This window comes from Chrysochloris asiatica, unplaced genomic scaffold (genome assembly GCF_000296735.1).
Source record: "Chrysochloris asiatica unplaced genomic scaffold, ChrAsi1.0 scaffold00085, whole genome shotgun sequence".
NCBI classification, from domain to species: Eukaryota; Metazoa; Chordata; class Mammalia; order Afrosoricida; family Chrysochloridae; genus Chrysochloris; species Chrysochloris asiatica.
In genome coordinates, this window is record NW_006408603.1 from 8944418 (window position 1) to 8965590 (window position 21173).

At 41.7% G+C, this 21173-nt stretch overlaps 1 protein-coding gene across 1 annotated transcript in view; it reads left to right on the forward strand.

The window, feature by feature from the left end:
- GNAT2 (guanine nucleotide binding protein (G protein), alpha transducing activity polypeptide 2) overlaps nt 1-20916 on the forward strand; it is a 24335-nt gene extending 3419 nt beyond the window's left edge. The window contains 10 exon segments of the mRNA XM_006878426.1: nt 7330-7372; nt 7837-7978; nt 9031-9081; nt 9083-9186; nt 14404-14532; nt 14911-15034; nt 20008-20115; nt 20117-20162; nt 20728-20737; nt 20739-20916. Coding sequence (XP_006878488.1) covers nt 7330-7372; nt 7837-7978; nt 9031-9081; nt 9083-9186; nt 14404-14532; nt 14911-15034; nt 20008-20115; nt 20117-20162; nt 20728-20737; nt 20739-20916 — 935 coding nt within the window.
- Nucleotides 20917-21173: the final 257 nt, after the last annotated feature.

Sequence of the window (21173 nt, forward strand, 5' to 3'; positions counted from 1 at the left end):
TATAGGGTTTCCAAGGAGCAACTGGTGAGCTTGAACCGCTGACCTTGCAGTTCAAACGGCTTTGCAGTGTGGCGCATTAACCCACATCGCCACACGCAGTATGTAATCAAGAGTCTTGGTAACATAAGGGTTACTAATCGGGCTGCTAACCTCAAGGTCGGCAGTTCGAAACTACCAGCTGTTCCGCAGGAGAAAGATGAGGTTTTCTGCTCCCATAAAGATTTACAGCCTCGGAAACCCTGTACAGGGTCACTATGAGTCGGAACCGACTCCACGGCACATAACAACAATCACGACTCCCTTATTTTGCTCTTAAAAAAAAAAAAAAGTCAGAAAAATATGTATGAACAAGGTGTTCATCATTGCAATTTTTATCACACGGGAAGATTGGAAAGTTTCAACAATAGGGGGATGTTTAAGTTATATACATACAACAAAATATAGTCATTAAAAGTTAGTCTTGAAGAATTTTTTAATGTGGAAATATTGACGATGTAAATGGTTGCAAAAACTGTATATAGAGTATAGTCCTAATTATGCAAAACATGATATATATATATATCCATAAAAAAGAAACATGCCAAAACCTTTACAAATTATTATCTTGAGTGGTAAAATATTTATGGGTTATATTTATTTTCTTCTTTATGTTTATCTACAATTTAAAATCTGTTTACAGTACATATTCATTAGTTTCTAATCAAGGAGAAGAAAATCAAGTCTGTAAAAGTCTGTAATAGCCTACAAACACACACACATCTATATCACATTATCCACCCACTGGCACCCCTAACTGATTTTAACTCCAGACTTAAAAGTGTTGTTGTTGTTAAATGCCATTGAGTCGGTTCCAATCCATAGCGACCCTATACAGGGTTTCCAAGGACTGACTGGTGAGCTTGAACCACCGACCTTGTAGTTCAAACCAACTTGGCAGTCCAGTATATTAACCCACAACACTACACCAGGACACCAGGACTTAAAGTATTCTTAATTGCGGTTAATTATTGTCAAGTGGTTCTGACTCATAGAAACCCTGCATAGGGTTTCCCTTAAGAATTTTAAGCCGTTGGGTTCTAAACATAACAAATCTCAAAATTAAAAATCAAATACCACTAATCAGGTAGAATGTCATCTACATTTTGCTAAAATGCACATTTGGATAGTTTTAAGGAATGGTTGAAATCCTGGTATGGTGCTGCAGGATAATGTGCTGGACTGCAAGATCCGTTTGAACCTTAAGAGCAGTGGTTCAAACCCACCAGCCGCTTCTCAGAAACCCTAAACAGGGTCGCTATGGGTCAGAACCAACTCAGTGGCACTTAACACCAGCTTGTCCTGGTGTGACGCTGTAGGATAAGCACTGAAGTGCTAACCTCAAGGTCAGTAGTTCAAACCCCACCAGCCACTGCTTGAAAGCTCTATACAACAGGGTCACTATGAGTCAGAACCAACTCGATGTACTTTAACAACAAGAAGCCCGGCCTCTTTAGGATCCACCCCTTAATCCAAGACCTTCCTATTACTAACCAGCCAATAGGTGTCAATCGTTATTCTCTGTCCTACTCTGGCAAATAGATATAGTAGTCAGTATGTGCTCCTCCCTAGTTCCAACTGTACCCTAGAATCCTTCTGAATTTCCAGGCCATCTGATGTGTTATCACAGCCAGGAAGTCTGCCCTGATTACAGTGAGTCACAGCCAGGAAGTCTACCCTGATTACAGTGAAGCATCAACCTCCCCACCTACTCACCACCAGCAAGCATTCCAGTGGGGTTTCATTGTTTATGTATGAAATGTAGGAGTGAGTCATCCTCCATGGCTTCTGCCTTTCTTTATTGGGGCCTGCCTGTTGTCTTAGAGCCTCTGAGATTTTTCCCTAGCTCTAGGCACAGCTTCTGCCCCTCCTAGTCTCTCTCCCAGATAGGTTCTTAACCGGTCTCTCCCAGAATGCCAAACTGCTTCTCTTTTTCTACCTGAAGCTCATTTGGGATGTTAGTCTCCTCGCTGGGCCAGATCACTCTCTACAGATGTTAAGACTTGGGAGAGAACACCTGTGGCTTCCAAGAAAATTCTTGGCCAGGGCAGTTTCCCAAACCACACCCTGTGCCTAGACCCCTCTAGGCCCTGGACCTCCAAATTCTGTCCCAATTCTCACAGCTTCAAGCCAAGCCTTTCTCAGACCTAGAGTCAAAACATAGCCCCACCTCTCCACTAAACCAGGGCTCTCCCTTCCTCAAAGCAGTTATTTGAACTGCTGTTTCTCAGCTAGTCCCAGCAATCAGCCCCACCCTTTCCCACCCAGTGTCCTGTTTATAGCACCCTGCAGCTGTCTCCATCTGTATTTATGAGTCTCCACTGAATTTTAGCCAAACCCCTTAGCTTGGCATTCAAGGCCCTTCAGTGACTGGCCCCAAAGTCCCTCTCCTATCCTCATCTTCTGACCCCTCTCCTCCATGAACCCTTCTCTCTTCTCTGAGTACATTTTGTACTTCATGCCTTTTTTCATTTCTGTTGTTCGATTTTCCTGTTAAAATTCTGTTCGTATTACAATCACTCCCTCTTTTATTCTACTGTATAATTCATCAGTCTGACAGCTACATGTGTGCATAATTGGCTTTCCTGTCAAGGGTGGAGGGTAGGGTTTAGACAGTTTTTAATTCCCCAATGTTCCTTTACCCAAATTGTTTCCAGTGAATTTACCCCACCTCCTCCTTTGGACTAGAAGATCCTCATTCTTCAAATCCTCTCCACTCCAACTAGGACAGGGCTCACCCACAATCCCTACCACTCAGTGTGAGAGAGATCCTGAGATCTCTCCTCTACTCAAGAAACATCTCCAAATTCTTTGGGAAATGGTGATTCACTTTTCACTCAAAATAATGTGGTTTTTAGGGTGGTGAATCAAGATATCTGAGCTGTAGTTCCAGTTCTGGTGCAAACTTGCTTATGAATAGGGGGATCCCTTTTCTGTGCCTACCTCTCAATTAGGAGCAATATCTCCACACCTCTATGCCTTACATATTTCACCAGGATGCTGCTCCCAAATTCATAATAGACATATTGTCATTAAGTGTCTCACTGTACAAATTCACAGTATCATTTAAAAAAAAAAAAAAAAAGGCAGAAACAGCCACAGGGAAGGCATAGGAGAGCCACAGGGAACTGAAGAACGCTGGTATCAGGATGGTTCGTGGTTCGTGCCTAGCTCGTTGTGGGCTTGGGCCCTGAGGTCAGGCTGCCACCGGAGTTCCCTATCTTAGTGGGAGAATGGGGAACTTCCATCCAGCAAGACAGAAAATGAAGCAGAACAACACTGAAGTTTGCAGAGGTGGTAGCTGAAAAAGGAACACGCTGAAATGTTTATCTATGTGTGACTCAAGATAGTGGATCCTTTATGTGGCAAGTGCTGCTACTGTTACTGAGAGTTCAGGCATTTGCCTCTTTTCTGCCCAAGTGTTTTTCCTCTCACTGGCTGTTTATGAGAGGGTATGCAAAGACCACTACCCTGGGAACCAGACAAATTTGTTTTGTCTGTTTACTACCCTATATGACCTTGAACAAGTTATCTAATCATAAATCCTCAGTTATCAGGCCTGTAAATTGGAAACACTAATTTAAGAGTTCTGGTGTGTCGCTGTGGGTTAATGTGCTGAACTGCAAGATCGGTGTTTCAAGCTCACCAGCCCACTCCTCGGAAATCCTATACTGGGTCACTATGGGTCGGAACTGACTCAAAGGCACTGGCACTTAACAACAACAAACACTTAACTTAAAGGAGCTCTGGCAGTATAATAGGTTAAGCATTGGTCTGTTATCCACAAGGCTGGCAGTTCAAACCCACCAGCTGAGAAAGAGGAGGCTTTCTGTTCCCATCAAGATTTACAGTCTGAGAAACCCTACGGAGTAGTTCCTACAAGGTAGCTGTGAGTCAGTAGCAGTGGGAGTGGGGAGCATTTACCTGGAAGTTGTGGGAGTTACTGACACGATCCACATAAATTGTCTAGCATGGTTCCTGGAGGTCCCTTGCTTTGAAAAGTACAATCTTGGGCACAGCTCTGGCTTAGGTATAAGTTACCAATCATGTGGGTAGGCGAGCCAGAGTTGGTGGTGAGGTATAATTATTGAAACCTTATAGCCAAGATTCCAAGACACTCACAATTTCAAATAGACTCCTATTTTCCTTTAAGTCAACAAGCACTTGCCAATTTCTGTTTGGGAACATTTGATCACTGTGGAAAATACCTCAGAAGCTGCCTATTTCTCTATCAGCCCTGAGCATCTAGGCTCCAGGCTTGAAGCTTCTTGACCAGATACTCAGAGAAGAGATGAAAGGCAGTGGGAAAGAGAAAGATGACTAACAGTGGCTACCGGTACCCCTTAGTGGGAGACTAGGTTCTGCCTCCCATTTTTTTAGCCCAAATTACCATTGCTGTGCAAATCTATCTTTAAAAGAGCAGGGTAAATGAAATACTGCTAGCTCAGAGGTTCTCTACCTTTGCTGCACATTAGAAGAACCCCAGGGAAATTTGAAAATCCCCATGCCTAGACAGCATGCTAGAGCTATTAAACCATATTAAAAAAACAAACAAAAACCTCCCTAGAATTCCAATGTACACCCCAAGTTGAGAACCACTGTTCTAAGTCAGGGGTTCTCAGACTTGCCAGATGATGATAATCACCCATATTAGTTTGTAAAAGTTCCTCAGACTCTGGAATCCATACCTTATCAGAATTTAATGATTCTAAAACATACCTTTTAAAAATACACGTAAAGCTAATGTTCTCCCATGTAAACTATCACATAATTCACAATAAAACATTTTTTTAGAAAAAAATACATGTATATATGTTTTATTTTAACATCTTTAAAACCATGGCGCATCTTTTAATCAATGGCATCTAAAATTTGATGAAATCCAAAAGCCTCTCAGGTGATTCTCATGATTAGGCCAAGTTTGAGGAAGACAGTTCACCAGGGCAATGCTGCCCAAGCTTTCATGTAATCACCTGGGACCTGATTCTGAATCAGAAAAGTCTTATTTAAGACTTGAACTTCTACATTTCTCACAAGCTGCTGGATGTTCTAATGCTGCTAGTCCTTGGACCACATTTTGGGTAGAAAAGTGCTAAAGTCTTCCATTTGGAGAAGACTTTGCCACAAAGACTCATTGAAGTCAATGGGAATAATTGGCATAGAGAAATAGGAGCAGCTAAGATGAGTGCCGGAGGGAGCACTGCCCCAGCCTCGGAGAAACCAGAGTCTGGAGTCCAGTTTCCCAAAGAAGCAGCATTTGTTGTGAGGTGGCACAAAGACTGGCAAAGTCCAGTTACCTAGTGTAGTGGCTTTGTTGTTGTTGTTAAGTGCCATCAAGTCGGTTCCAACTCATAGCGACCCTGCATAGGGTTTCCAAGGAGCACCTGGTTAGCTTGAACCACCAACTTTGCAGTTCAAACAGTTTGCAGTCTGGTGCATTAACCCACAGCACCACACGTAGTGGCTTTAGAGGGCCTAAAAAAAAGCATCCTCATTATCTACTGCATAAGTTTTCCCTCTTTCACTCACCAGACTTTTATTGAGGGCCCACAAGATCTAAGGGATTGAATGATGAATCAGATTTGATCCCTGATATCCAGATTGGTAAACAAAGTATGAGTACAATATGAAGTAATAAATGCTAATAACAGAAGTATGTACAAAGAGATGAGCAAACATAAAGGAACAGTCTTAATAGCTTCCTGGAGCAGCAGTTTGAGGAGCTCAGTGAAAGATTTCTAATCTTTCCAAGGATGTGGTGGTGGTTGTAGTGTGCTGTGGAGTTGGTTCTGACTCACAACGACCCTGTATAGGGTTTCCGAGGCTGTAAATCTTTATGGTAGCAGAATGCCTCATCTTACTCCAGCGGAACAGCTGGTGGTTTCAAACTGCTGACCTTGAGGTTAGCTGCCTGATTCATAACCACTACGCTACCAGAGCTCCTTTCAGTAGATGACCCTAAAGCTCCTGCCAGCTGGGAGGGTCATCACTTGATGAACTCCTAAGCAGATCACTGGTCTGTGCCAAGAAAAGTAAAGTACCTACGTCCGTGAATCTGTCTGAGAAATTGATCATGGCTGTAAAAGGCTCGGAAGAGTTTGGGACACCTGAGTTATAAAACAAAAACAAATGGTACCACACAGATAGGCTAGCTGGGACAGATGGGCCCATGAGACTGGGAACTAGAGCACCAGGTGGAGGTGCCTCTTCTCCCCAGCTGATCTGTGGTACACCGCCACTTAAGGACACACTAAAGGAGCTTACCTCTGTGAGTTGAGCCCAGAAGAGGAAAGGGAAGCAGAGATGGTAAGGCCACTGAGTGGTCTCTTAAATCTAAGCAGCTTTCTTCTAGGATCAGGTAAGCAGTGTAGCGTGAACAAGCACAGGCTAAATTGGGGGGTCGGGGGAGTGGAGGTATCAGACTGGAATAGACTGAAAGACACAGGTGATGGGTACATAGGTTTTGGGATGGCAAAGTAGAGTGTGAATGAGTTAACATAGGAAATTGGCAAGATGATTGAAATGTAATAGTTCAGTGAAATGACCCAGGTCTCTTCAGTCCTACCCTGAAACCTCTGTCCTCGGTCAGAAATGGGTTTGAGAAATGTGTTAAAGGAATTCACCTGACTTGGTCTCAGCAGGGGAGATTTTGCTTCCCACCCTCTGGTGATGTTTGACAATGTCTGGAAGCATTGTTGGTTGTCACAACTGGAGGGCAGGTCAGTGCTAGTACCTCTATGGGGTGGTTGTTAAGTGCCATCAAGTCAGTTCTGACTCATAGCGACCCAGTATAGGGTTTCCGAGGAGCAGCTGGTAGGTTTGGACTGCCAGCTTTGAGGTTAGCAGTCCAGTACTTATCCTACAACACCATACCAGGAATGCTCTTAACTTCCTACAATGCACAAAATAGTAACCCCTCCCCACCACCACCACACACACAAAACGATCATCCATTGCAGTGTCATTCGTACCAAAGTCGAGAAACAGGGCTCTAAATCCAGGTTGAGGCTAGCAGAAACTGAGGGTAGCAGTTATTCCTAACAGGCAGTCCTGGTGTGGCACTGCAGGGTAATGCATTGGATTGCAAGGTCCGTTTGAACCGCAAAGTCAGGGGTTCAATATCACCAGCCATTCCTAGGGAACCCTATTCAGGATTCCTATGAGTCAAAACCAACTGAACTGGACAGCACTTAACAACAACCCTACCAAGCAGTGGCTAAGACTTCTCAAAGGCCATCTATTGGAGGGTTGGGAGAGATGGTGGGAATTTGAAATAAGCATTTCTACCTCTAGGTGCTGGAGAGTCAGGAAAGAGCACTATCGTCAAACAGATGAAGTGAGTAGGAACAAAACCCGAGAGGAGTAGAGTAGGGTGAAATAGTGTTACTAACTGTGATGTTGTTGTTGTTGTTAAGTGCCATCGAGTCAGATCCGACCCATAGCGACCCAGTACAGGGTTTCCGAGGGTGTAAATCTTTACGGGAGTAGAAAGCCTCATCTTTCTCCCATGGAGCGGCTGGTAGTTTCGAACCGCTGACCTTAAGGTTCACAGCCCAATTCGTAACCACTACGCTACCAGAGCTCCTTTACTGAGGGTAAAAGGGCTTTTTTTAGCCTTAAGTAACTCAAATGATTCCCAGTATGCCTTATCTGCATGCTCCTTGTCTTGCCTTACCCTCACCTTAGAATAGCAATAGAAATGCAGAGGTGGGGTTCTTTGATCCTCTGAATCTCCAGTCTTCCAATCCTTTAGGTCTAGTTACTCAGGCCCAGCTGAGGACTGGGTATCTGCCCTTGCAGGATCATTCACCAGGATGGCTATTCGCCAGAAGAATGCCTAGAGTTCAAGGCCATTATCTATGGGAATGTGCTGCAGTCCGTCCTGGCCATCATCTGGGCCATGTCCACACTGGGCATCCTTTATGCTGACCCAAGCCATGTGGTATGTGGTTAACAGTATGTGGATAAGGCTGGAAGCAGGAAATGCTCATGAGAAGAAACAGACCAGAGGCCAATATGCTAAGAGTCGAGAGGGATCAGAAAAAGTTTTGTGTTAACTAAAATCCTACCTGTTGAGATTCCAATCTTAGTTAGTCCTTGAGAAGTAAGCAGCTCCTACCTTATAATAAAGAAGTCCTGGTTGTAGAACAACAGTTATGCACTTGGCTGCTAACTGAAAGGTTGTCCATTTGCACCTGCACAGAGGAGCCATGAGAGAAATACCTAGTGATGTGCGCTTATAAGGATTGTTGTTGTTGTTGTTGTTAAGTGCCACTGAGTCAGTTCTGACTCATAACGACCCTGCATAGGATTTCCAGGGAACAACTACTACAATCCAGTGCTTACTACAAGACCATAACAAGATACCAGAAAACTACGGGTTGGTCAATTTTTTACTCATATTGATCCCATGTGACAGAATATGGGGTCACTATGAGTCAAAATTTGGCTACACAGCACCTAACAACAGCAATACCTTTATAATAAATGTTTACAAAATCTGTACTCAGCTTCCTCTGCTTTTTTGTCTCACTGTACTATGTAAAATTTTACTATGTACATTCCTCATGAGCTCTGTGCCTTGGCCGTGGACTGTTTATAAGCTAAATCCCTAGTGTCAGTATGGACTTGTTCTTACATTTGCATCATTGAAAGAACAAAAGATGATGGGCTTCTGTCTTCTATCTTCTCTATTTCATAATCACTCTGGCCTTTAAACCTCCAGTCTCCCTGCAGCAGCAGGCCTTGTTTTGTGGAGGTAATGGATGGAAGACAGAAACACCAGAGAAAGCACCCAAGACCTTTGCTGTTTGCTAGGCATGCCAGGGCTGAATTCAGTGCCACCCACTATATCTTGGGATCACAACTCAAATCTTCACCAGAGACTGCCTCCACCTTAGACTCTGGGAGCAATGTCAAATGCTTTCTATTCAGCAGTACTCCCCAAACAGCCATTACCCCTGTGTGGTTCTCAGGTAGGTTTTTGCCTTACAGTATGATGGGCAGCAGCTCAACAACCTGGCTGACCCTGTTGAGGAAGGAACTGGTTCCCGAGCTGGTGGAGGTCATCAAGAACTTGTGGGAGGATAGTGGGGTGCAAGCCTCCTTCGACAGAGCTGCTGCGTACCAGCTAAATGACTCTGCATCTTAGTAAGTCTCTGACTGGGAAGTGGGTGGGATGAGGCTTAAGCAATCTCATCCAGCTCAGAATCTCTGTCTTCGAAAGATGGAGACTCACGGACTAAATTCAGCCTGTTTTGTGACGTTACACTTGAGCGGTGTCTTACTATGTTTTATATTTCATGTCTTTAGATCAGGACATGTGCCACATGTTTTGTCACCACTCTGCATAGTCTTACGTTGGCTCATTGCAGCTTACAAAACTGACAACGGAAACTTGTAAATAGAGGCTTTCTGTCTACCAGCCCTCAGTCCTTTTCCTTTTATATAGGCCATACACTTCGACCATCCTTTCAGAACCACGAATCTCAAGATACCCCTGCAGTTCTGCCACACTCTCCCAGGGGCATGTGATTCGTGATGGCCCATTAAGGGCTGAATTTTCTAGGTGGCAACTCAGGCTCTACTTACGCCGCTTGTTGTTGTCATTGTTAAGCATCATCCAGTCAGTTCTGACTCATAGTGACCCTGTATAGGGTTTCCGAGGAGCGGCTTAACCACCGACCATGAGGTTCAAACTGATCTTGTGGTTGAGTGCTTACCCTACAGCGCCACACCAGGACTCCACTTAGGCCACTAACCAGAAGCAAAAGTCCCTTTTATTCACAGGATATCAGGGCCGGTGGCATACAAACTGCCAGAGCAAACAAAATAACCAACATTACAAAAGCTGATTTCAAAAAGATAAGGGGCACAGAGTTTATCAATCCTATCTCAGATAGACAGATATCCTAGGCATTAGTGAGCAGAAACAGACTGGTATTGGCCATTTTTAAACAGAAAGTCATATGGCCTTTTATACCAGGAATGACTAATTAAAGAAGAATGGTGTCATATTCATTGTCAAAAAGAACATTTCAAGATATATCCTGAATAAAGTCCAATGCTATCAGTGATAGGATAATATCCATATACCTACAAGGAAGACTAGTTAATACAACTATTATTCAAATTTACACACCAACCACTAATGCCAAAATGGAAGCATCTAAAGATTTTTACCAAATTCTGCAGTCTGAAATGGATCCAACATGCAATTAAGATGCATTTCTAATTACTGGTGATTAAAATATGAGCATTGGAAACAAAGATAAAGATCTGTAGTTGGAAAATATGGCCTTGGTGATAGAAACGACACCAGAAATTTCATGAAACAATTTTGCACACCAATGACTTAGTCATTTCAAATTCATTTTTTCAGTAACAAAAATGGCAACTATACATGTGGATCTTTGTCTAAAGGGATACACAGGAATCAAATTGACTAAGTCTGTAGAAAGAGACAATAGAGAAGAACATCATCAGTTGAACAAGGCCAGGGGCTAGCTGCTAAACAGACTATTAACTGCTCATATATAAGTTCAAGTTGAAGATGAAGAAAATTTAAACAAACCCGTAAGAAAGAACGAAAATACAACTTTGAGTATATCCCACTTGACTTTAGAAACCATCTCAAAATTAGATTCGATGCACTGGATGCTTATGACCAAAGACCAGACTAATTGTGGGATAAAATCAAGAAGATTACACATCATACATGAAGAAAAGCAAAAGGTCACTGAAAAAAACAGAAAACAAAGAAAAGACCAAAATGGATTTCAGAAGAGACTCTGAAACTTGCTCTTGAACATAAAGACGTTAAAGTGAATGGAAGAAATGGTGAAAGAACAAAACAGAAATTTTCAAAAGGCAGTTCAAGAAGACAAAGTCTTATATTATATTGAAATGTATTATAATGTAATGTGCAAAGACCTGGAGTTAGAAAACAAAGAAGGAGCACTCAGCATTTCTAAAGCTAAAAGAACTAAAGAAAAAACTCAAGCCTCTGCTTCCAATACTTAAGGATTCTATGGGCAAAATGGTGTCCTAGTATGATGCCATGGATTAATGCAATGGACTGCAAAATCGGTTTGAACCTCAAGGTCAGCAGTGCAAGCTCACCAGCCACTCCTCAGAAACCTTACACAGGATTGCTATGAGTTTGGAACTGACTTGATGTTACTTAACCACAATAACAACAATGGGCAAAATATTGAACAATGTAGAAAGTACAGAAAGAACATGAAAGGAATACTCAGAGTCACTGTACCAAAAAGAATTGGTTGAATGTTCTACCATTTTAGGAGGTAGTATATGATCAAGAACCGATGAGGTTTTGAAGGAAGAAGTCCAACCGGCACTGTAAGCATTGGGGAAAGCTCCAGGAATTGATGAAATACCAGCTGAGCTATTTATGAAATACCAACAGAAATCCTCACTAATCTATGCTAAAAAATTTGGAAGATAGCTACCTGGACAACCAACTGTAGGAGGTCCATATCTGTGTGCATTCCAAAGAAATCTTATCCAGCAGAATGCAGAAATGATCAAACATTATCATTAATATTGGATACTAATGAAAATCTGAAGATAATTTAAAAATGGTTGTAGCAATACCTCAACAGGCAACTACCAGAAACTAAAGCTGGATTCAGAAGAGGACATGAGATATCATTGCTGATGTCAGAAGAATCTTAGCTGAAAGCAGAAAACACCAGAAAGGTGTTTATCTGTGATTTATTGATTGTGCAAAGGCATTTGACTGTGTGGATAATAACCAACTAGGTATAACATTGCAAAGAATGGGAATTCCAGAACACTTAATTGTGCTCATGAGGAACCTGTACATAGAGCAAGAGGCAGTTGTTTAAACAAAACAAGGGAATACTATGGTTTAAAATCAGGATACATATATCTCAGGGTTGTGTGTATCCTTTCACCACACTTATTACGTCTGTATGCTGAGTAAATAGTCTGAGAAGCTGGACTAGATGAAGAGGAATATAGATCAGGATAGGAAGAAGACTCATTAACACCCTATAATATGCAGATGACACAGTCTTGCTTGCTAAAAGGTAAGAAATCAAAGACTACAGCCTTAGGTATGGATCACACCTCAACATAGAGAAAACAAAATCCTCACAACTGGACCAATGAGCAACATCAAGATCAATGGAGAAAAGACTGATGTGTCAAGAATTTTATTTTACTTAGATCCACAATCAATACCCATGGAAGCAGCAGTCAAGAAATCAAATGATGTATTGCATTAAACAAATCAGCTGCAAAAGACCTCTTCACTGTGTTTGTTGTTGTTAAGTACCATCAAGTCGGTTTCAACCCATAGTGACCCTGTATAGGGTTTCCAAGGAGCAACTGGTGAGCTTGAACCACTGACCTTGTAGTCCAGTACATTAACCCACAGTGCCACACCCAGACTCCTTTAAAAAGCAAAGATATCCTTTGAGGACTAAGGTGTGCCTGACCCACACCATGGTATTTTTAATCATCCCATATACATGCGAAAACTGGACAATGAACAAGTTTGACTGAAGAAGAATCCATGCATTTGAATTTGAAGCACTGACAGAATTCTCCTTAGACAGGTGGATGGCAAGATTTTCTCAATACTTTGGACACGTTATCAGGAGAGTCAAGTCCCTAGAGATGGACATCATGATTGAGAGAGCATCAGTGAAAAAGAGGAAGACCCTCATTGAGATGGATTGACACAGTAGTTTTTGAGGATGGCATAGGACTGGGCAGAATTCCTTCTGTTGTACATAGGGTTGCTATGAATCAAAAATGCCAGGGTGGCACCTAACACCACCTCAAACAGGCATGGACTTTGGAGTCTAACCCTGTTCTGCCACCTAAATTTATAATAATGTTATCATTTATTATCCTTGGAACACTCACCTACTAAGTGACTTACCAGTCACTGTTAGGTGCATTACCTAAACCTACATTACATTTAATCTGCACAAGGTTATTGCTAAGTGCTATCGAGTCATACAAGGTAGATACTACTTTTATTTGCCCTATTTTTTATATGAAAAATGGAATCTTAGAGAAATTAACCTGCCCAAGGTAATATAGATAAGTGGCAGAGGGTGATTTGAATCCCGGCCTGCTTGACCACAAAGCTGTGTATTTTTTTTTTTACATTACACCACACTGTCTCTTGATCCTACACAAGTTATTTATTTAAGTCTTACAAATGTTTCTTTCCTTTGCAAAAAAAAAAAAAAAAGTAATATAAAACTTGAAGGCTTCTGAGTGTTAACTGAGAATTGAAATGTGAAAATGCCTCTTTACTATAGGCACGGGTGTAAATTTTCCTGTCCTTGTCTTCTTAGTCATCTTACTTCACATCTGCCTGCCTTCCTCCTGTCTTTTCTAAAAATTCAATGGTAACTTTAAGACATATAATAATATAATCAATTATCAACAGTTATCAAGTTATGGTCATTCTTTTTTCTTTTTACTTCCATCCTCCACTGGCTTGTTTTGAGGCAAATCCCACATGTATTTCATTTCCAATATTTCATTATCTCTGGGCCTGCGAACTGTAAAGTCAGCAGTTCGAAACTACCAGCGGTTCCACAGGAGAAAGATGAGGAGTTCTGCTACCGTAAAGATTAACAGCCTCGGAAACCCTGTGCAGGGTCGCTATGAGTCGGAACCGACTCCACGGCACATAACAACAACAACAACAAAACAAACAAGGGCTCTTTTTAAAAAGAGAACTCATACCTGAAAACTTAATAATTTCTTAATACCATCAAATATCAAAGTCAATGTTTAAATTTCCACAATTATCTCAAATATTCCCTTCTTATTTGTTTCAGGATACAAACAAGGTCCATGCATGGCTTTTGGTTCATTTGTCTCTGTTGTTGTTAATAGCTGTCAAGCCATTTCTTACTCATGGCAACCTTTTATAGGGTTTCCAAGGAGCAGTTGGTAGGTTTGAACCACTGACCTTGAGGTTAGCAGTCCAGTTCTTATGCTACAGTGCCACACTAGGACTTCTCATTTGTCTCAAAGTCTTTTTAAATCTGCTTCTGCTCTTGATGGCATTCATTTAAATCACTGTATCTCATTCAAGGGTAGATAAGCTGATTAAGGAAAAGTTGATTTTAAGAGAAGAAACTCATGCCTCAAATGGGCTTGCCCCTCAGTCTACTCCCTCATGTCCTTTAATAAGGATATATAAAGGTTCAAATCCTATATTTGATCATATGGATTCTAGATTCAATCCTGTATCTGTCTCCAAACTAGTTGTGTCACACTGAGTAAGGTATTTTGCCTCTCTTGGCCTTGACTGGAAAATTTAATGTCATCTATGCAAATCTTTTTCTTCAGCTACCTGAATCAATTAGACCAGATTACAGCTCTGGACTACCTTCCTAATGAGCAAGATGTGCTCCGGTCTATAGTGAAAACCACAGGCATCATTGAGACCAAGTTTTCAGTCAAAGACTTGAACTTCAGGTGAGTACATGGTACCCTGTGGCACCTGAGATACTCACATGGAATACCAAAAAGGGGCATGGGCATGCTTCGTGGACTTTGCTAAATCCCAACCTGAATTACTCTTCCACTTTGCCCCTTTCCTCCCCACCAGTTAACTTGGAGTCTTTGTGTGGTGCTGTAAGATAAGCACTGGACTGCTAACCTCAGGTAGGCAGTTCAAACCTACCAGCCACTCCTTGGAAACCCTATACATGGTTGCACTATGAGTTGGCACTGACTTGAAGGCACTTAACAAGTTATTAAACTAGCCCAAGATGGTCACTCCCTGGGGTGAACATGAAGTTCATGTGGACCATAAGCTGGACAAAGTATGAGAGCAGCTGCTTCTTTCCTCAGGATGTTTGATGTTGGAGGACAGAGATCTGAGAGAAAGTGGATCCACTGTTTTGAGGGAGTCACCTGCATCATTTTCTGTGCGGCCCTCAGTGCTTATGATATGGTGCTGGTAGAAGATGAGGTGGTGAGTGGCCTTTGCACCAAACAGTTTTGGTAGAACAAGTTCTCCTTGTGACCATCCCTCTAAGCCTTGTGCTACTCCAATGCCCTAACTTGGGTGGTTTTATCTACTACTGGCACTGTAGCTGTCCTCTAGCATATTAGTCACGATATCATGCAAATCATTGCAGAAAAATCTCTTCTTCCTTACGTTCTGGGTTGGCAATTTGAGCTTCAGATTTTCTGAGAGTAAATTTGGTCTCAGATTAGATATTCTAGAGCCACTAAGATATCTTAAAGCTCTTAAGAGAAATCACATAAAAGGTATAAAGGATTGTCAACTACACACACAACAAAGGCGTTATACTTAGTACTGTCCCAGATTGCCTGAGGAAGTACAGGAGATTAAAATGGTACAGAAAACAATGTCTGATGTGTATCTTTATGCAACATAATAGAGAGGTTGAACTACTGACCTCGCTTAGAAGCCTAAAAATGTATGGAATGTCAACAGTTAAGAAGAGACTGGCAGACCATTTCTCACATGCCAATAAAATTGGCAGCAAAAGTACTTGAGGGTAGAACTTGTAGAGTTCTACAAAGCAGAAGCTCAGCAGAACAAGTGTCAGAACCTAGCCAGTTACCTTCTCTGAGCTAAAAGATGTTAAAGGAGTAGAAAATGCTAATTTCACATAAGCATTCTGTTCCTAAATGACTTTCTTCATGTATGCTATCCTTGATGTCATCCCACAACTCTTCTGGTGTTCGGTCATTAGTGTTTAATGTATCAAACCTGTTCTTCAGATGATCTCTAAATTCAGGTGGGATATATTCAGGGTCATATTTTGGCTCTTGTGGACTTGTTTTCATTTTCTTCAGCTTCAGTTTGAGTTTACACGTGAGCAATTGATAGTCTGGTCCACAATCTGCTACTGGCCTTGTTTTTTTTTTAAATGTTTTATTGTGAATTATGTGATAGTTTACATGGAAGAACATTAGCTCTACATTCATCCTATCATATAACGTTTCATTGCCATGGTTATAATCCCCTCCATGCATCATCAACCAACCAAAGGGTATACCCTACAAGCCTGCTTCCCAGTCATCAGCATACAGCCCCTCTCCCTCTCTGGGTCTAGAGTCCCCAGCCATTCTATCTCTCCATGTCATCATCTCTGCCATTCACTGCTTCTCAGTGTGGGGACCTCCACTCCTGGACTACAAAGTCAACCACTCCCCTACATTTGCTACAAAATGTCTACCTTTACATTTCCAACCCTCACAGTCAGTCCTGATAGCATCTATTCACTATGGTGCCACATGAGTGCCATCTCCATCTCCTGGCCTTGTTTTGACTGATGATATAGAGCTTACCCATCGTCTCTTTCCGCAGATGTAGTCAATTTGATTTCTGTGAATTCCATCTGGTGAGGTCCATATGTATAAATGTCTCTTATGCTGTCTAAAGAAGGTATTTGGAATGAACAAATCACTGGCTTTGCAGAATTCTATCATGCGGTCTCCAGCATCATTTCTATCACCAAGGCTGTATTTTCCAACTGATCCTTCCTCTTTGTTCCCTGCCTTTGCATTCCAATCACTAGTAATGATCAATACATCTTGATTGCATCAGATTCAGATTGAAGAAGGTGGTAGAATTTTTCTACTTCATCCTCACTGACTTTAGTGTTTGGTGCGTAAATTTGAATAATAGTGGTATTAACTGGGCTTCCCTGTAGGCACGTGGATATTATTCTATCACAGACAATGTTGTACCTCATGACTGATCTGGATATGTTCTTTTTGACAATGAATGCAACACCATTCCACTTCAATTTGTCATTCCTGGCATAGTAACCTATGTGGTTGTCAGATTCAAAATGGTCAATACCAGTCCATTTCAGGTCACCAATGCCTAACATATCTATGTTTATGCATTCTATTTTTGAAAATTTCCAATTTTCCTAGATTCATTACTTCGCACATTCCATATTCTGATTATTAATGGATGTTTACGGATGTTTCTCTTCATTTTGAGTTGTGCCCCATCAGCAAATCAAAGTCCCACAGGCTTTACTCCATTAGTGTCATCACAGTCAACTGTACTTTGAGGAGGCAGCTCTTCCCCAGTCACATTTTGAGTGTCTTCCAACCTGAGGGGCTCATTTTCTGGCACTGTATCTGACAGTGTTTCTCTGCTATTCATAAGGTTTACAGTGACTAAATATTCAGAAGTAGTTTGTCATTCCTTCTTCCTAGTCTGTCTTCGTCTGGAAGCTCATCTGAAACCTGTCCACCATGGGTGACCCTGATGGTATTTAAAATACCTGTGGCATAGCTTCCAGAATCACAGCAACTCACAAGCCACCACAGAATAATAAACTGACAGAAAAGTGATTTCCGATGGATTTTGGCTGAAAGCAGAGAACACCAGAAAGATTTTCACCTGTGCTTTATTGACTACGCAAAGGCTTTTGATTGTGTGGATCATGACAAGCTATGGACAACATTGCAAAGTATGAGTATTCCTGAACACTTAATTGTGCTCATGAAGAATCTATACCTGGACCAAGAGGCAGTTGTTTGAACAAAACATGGGAACACTGAATTGTTTAAAATTAAGAAAGGTGTATAAACCCTGTGACAGGGTTGTATTCTTTCACCATACTTATTCAAACTGTACGCTGAGCAAATAACCTGAGAAGTTGGGTTCTATGAAGAAAAAACGTGGCATCAGGACTGGAGAAAGATTCATTAGCAACCTGCGAGATGCAGATGATACAAGCTTGCATTCTGAAAGTGAAGAGGACTTAAAGTATTTACTGATGAAGATCATAGACCACAGCCTTTAGTATGGATTACATCTCAATGTAAAGAAAAGAAAAATCCTCACCACTTGACCAATAAAAAATATTCTTATTAATGGAGAAAAAATTGAAGTTGCCAAGGACTTCATTCTTCTTGGATAAACTATCAACACTTATGAAACTATCAACACACTTAACAACACAGCTATTAAACAGTCAAGAAATCAGACAACGTATTGCATTAGGCAAATCTGCTGCACAAGACCTTTTTAAAGTTCAGCTTGAGGACCAAGGTATGCCTGACCCAAGCCATGGTATTTTCAATAACTCATATGCATGCGAAAGCTGGACAGTGAATAAGGAAGACCATAGAAGAATTGATGCTTTTGAGTTATGGTGTGTTGAAAGAGAATATTAAAAGTACCATGGGCTGCCAAAAGAACAAACAAATCTGTGTTGGAAGAAGTGCAGTCAGAGTGCTCCTTGGAGGCCAGGATAGCCAAACTTTGTCTCTCATACTTCGGACATATTGTCAGGAGGGACTAGTTACTGGAGGATATCATGTTTGGTAAGGTGGCGGGTCAGAGAAAAAGAGGAAGACCCCCCTCCCCCACCAACGAGATAGATTGGCAAAGTGGCAGCATCAATGGACTTAAGCATGGCAACAATTGTGAGGTTGTCCCGGGACTGGGCAGTGTTTTGTTCTGTTGTACATAGGGTCGCTATGAGTCGGTACCGACTCGATGGCACCTAACAATCTGTTCCTTAAATGGAGACCCACAGTTAGGTAAGTGGGCCTGATGACAAAGCTCCTACCCTCATCCTCTGTTCCAGTTTTTACTCCTTTTCCTTAATAGTTCAAGTTCCCATTAGTGCATGATGAATGGATCTTCTGACCAAAATGCTTACAGGGCTAGCCACTTTCCAACATCTCTGCTATCTTTAAACAGAATGTCTACAAGTATTAACAGGAGATAAGGATCCAAATTAGATTTATTTTCTTGCTTTATTAGATGAAAACACTGGTCCTAAGTTAGCTAGCATTCATTAAGGGCCTAAAAGCCTATTTCCTAAAAACAAGCTAGGCTGGGGCACTGGGCAACCTGCAGACTGTATAAATAGAACATCATGTTTCACTATCTCTGAGTGGCAGGGAAAATAAAGAAGTGCTTGTGATGTGGCACTAGGAAATTCTCTAGCCCTCACCATATGGTGCCAGAACCAGTATATCCCTACGGAGTTCCTGCCCAAACTGAGGCTCAGGACACCATTGAGAGAAACCTATCAAAAGCATTCTAGAGATGCAAATGAGCACATGCTAAGTGGAGCCCAGATTCAACCCTTTATCAACAGCACATGTCAGTCCTTAGCCGTCCTAGCTGCCAAGATGTACAAATCACTTACTATACAGGGAACCCTGGAGGTGCTTAGCTACTGATTGAAAGCTTGGTGGTTCAAACTCACCAGACACTCCACAGGAGAAAGAGGTGGCTATGTAAAGATTACAGCTTTGGAAACTTCACAGGGCAGTTCTACTCTGTCCTAGAGTCACTGAGTTGGAAGAGACTCAATAGCAACATGTTTGTTTTTATATACACCAGCCTCTATTATGTGCACTGTGTATATGAGGTGGCTTCAAAAAGCTCATGGAAAAACAGAATTGAAAGATAATGGGATTTTTCCATGAACTTTTGGAAGCTCTTTTGCATATGGTCTCATTTAACTTTCATAACTTTATGATAGGGAAATTGATGTTCATAAAAGTGTAGTAATTTCTCCCTTGTCACACAGCTATTAGGAGTCCTGGTGTGGTGCTGTAGAATAAAGAACTAAACCACAAAATTGGTTTCAACCATAAGGTCGGTGGTTCAAGCCCACCAGTGCTCCTCAGAAACCCTATACAGGGTCACTATGAGGTGGAATCGACTCAATGGCACTTAACAACACAGCTATTAACAAATATGAACAAGGGCTACCATCAAGTGATTCCAACTCACCCAGGACTATACTATTTCAGGAAGCAGAGTGCCACACCTCTGTCCTACAGAGTGATTGGTGGGTTCAAACCACTACCCTTTCAGTAAGCAGCCAATTGCTTAACCTCTGTGCAAGTACTCCCTGTCTCTCCTTTTACGTTTGGAGCACTGGTCTCCCTCCCAGTCTTATCTTCCTGATGGTGTTGTTTCCTCAGAATCATATGCATGAATCTTTGCACCTGTTCAACAGCATATGTAACCACAAATTCTTTGCGGCTACTTCCATTGTCCTCTTTCTCAACAAGAAGGATCTCTTTGAGGAAAAAAATCAAGAAAGTGCATCTCAGCATTTGTTTTCTAGAGTATGATGGTAAGTGTTTAGAGCTGGAAAAGACGATGGTGATGCTTTCTTAGTGGTGTCTGGCAATTGCCTCACTCCTTGTGCCAAGGAGACATTAAAGACATTGCCTTAAGGGAGAAACTGGGACTTCAGTTGTTAAGTGCCGTTGAGTTGGTTCTGACTTATAGCGACCCTGTATAGGGTTTCTGAGGAGCAGCTGGTGGGTTTGAACTGCTGCCCTGTGATTCGCAGTCCAGTGCTGATCCACAGTGCCATACCAGAAATTACAAGGTTTAAATTCAGATGTCTCTGGAATAGAGCAGTTATTTATGGCAGGAGAGCCACTGACTATTCAAATGATACATGCCAGGAACCAAGGGCAAGGCAGAGTCAGACCCCTTGCCTTGACTTCTTTGCTCAACTCAGGTGAGAATCACTGGGGTACAATAGAGAATAACCAGCCCTCCCAAAACAGACCCCAAACTGCAGTTGTCTACCACAACATTCTGATAACCAAGTCAGTCTCCTATACAGTAAGTAAGCAACTTATAAAGTTAATTTATCCCACCTCTTCACCATTTTTCTGGAGAACCAGGGAACAACTCTTGATGATGCAGGGAATTACATCAAGAACCAGTTCCTTGACCTCAATATGCGAAACGATGTCAAAGAAATCTACAGCCACATGACCTGAGCTATAGACACGCAGAATGTCAAATTTGTGTTTGATGCAGTTACAGATATTATCATCAAAGAAAATCTCAAGGACTCTGGGCTCTTCTAATCCTCACCATTCCTCAGGTATAAATTCTATAAACACGCTTGAAATTTCAAGCAGAAAATTAAAAGGTCAGTGTAACAATGACGTAAAGAATTAACCAATTCTCCTTTGGAGATGGAGTATGAGGGATTATAGTTGTCACTCACCCGTTCTTTTCAAAGTGGGAAAGCCAGTGCAGTTTAAAGAACCTGAGGTCAGGAGTCAAAAGGACCAGGTTCCAGTATTGACTCTGTCACATACTGTGTAATTGTAAATAAATC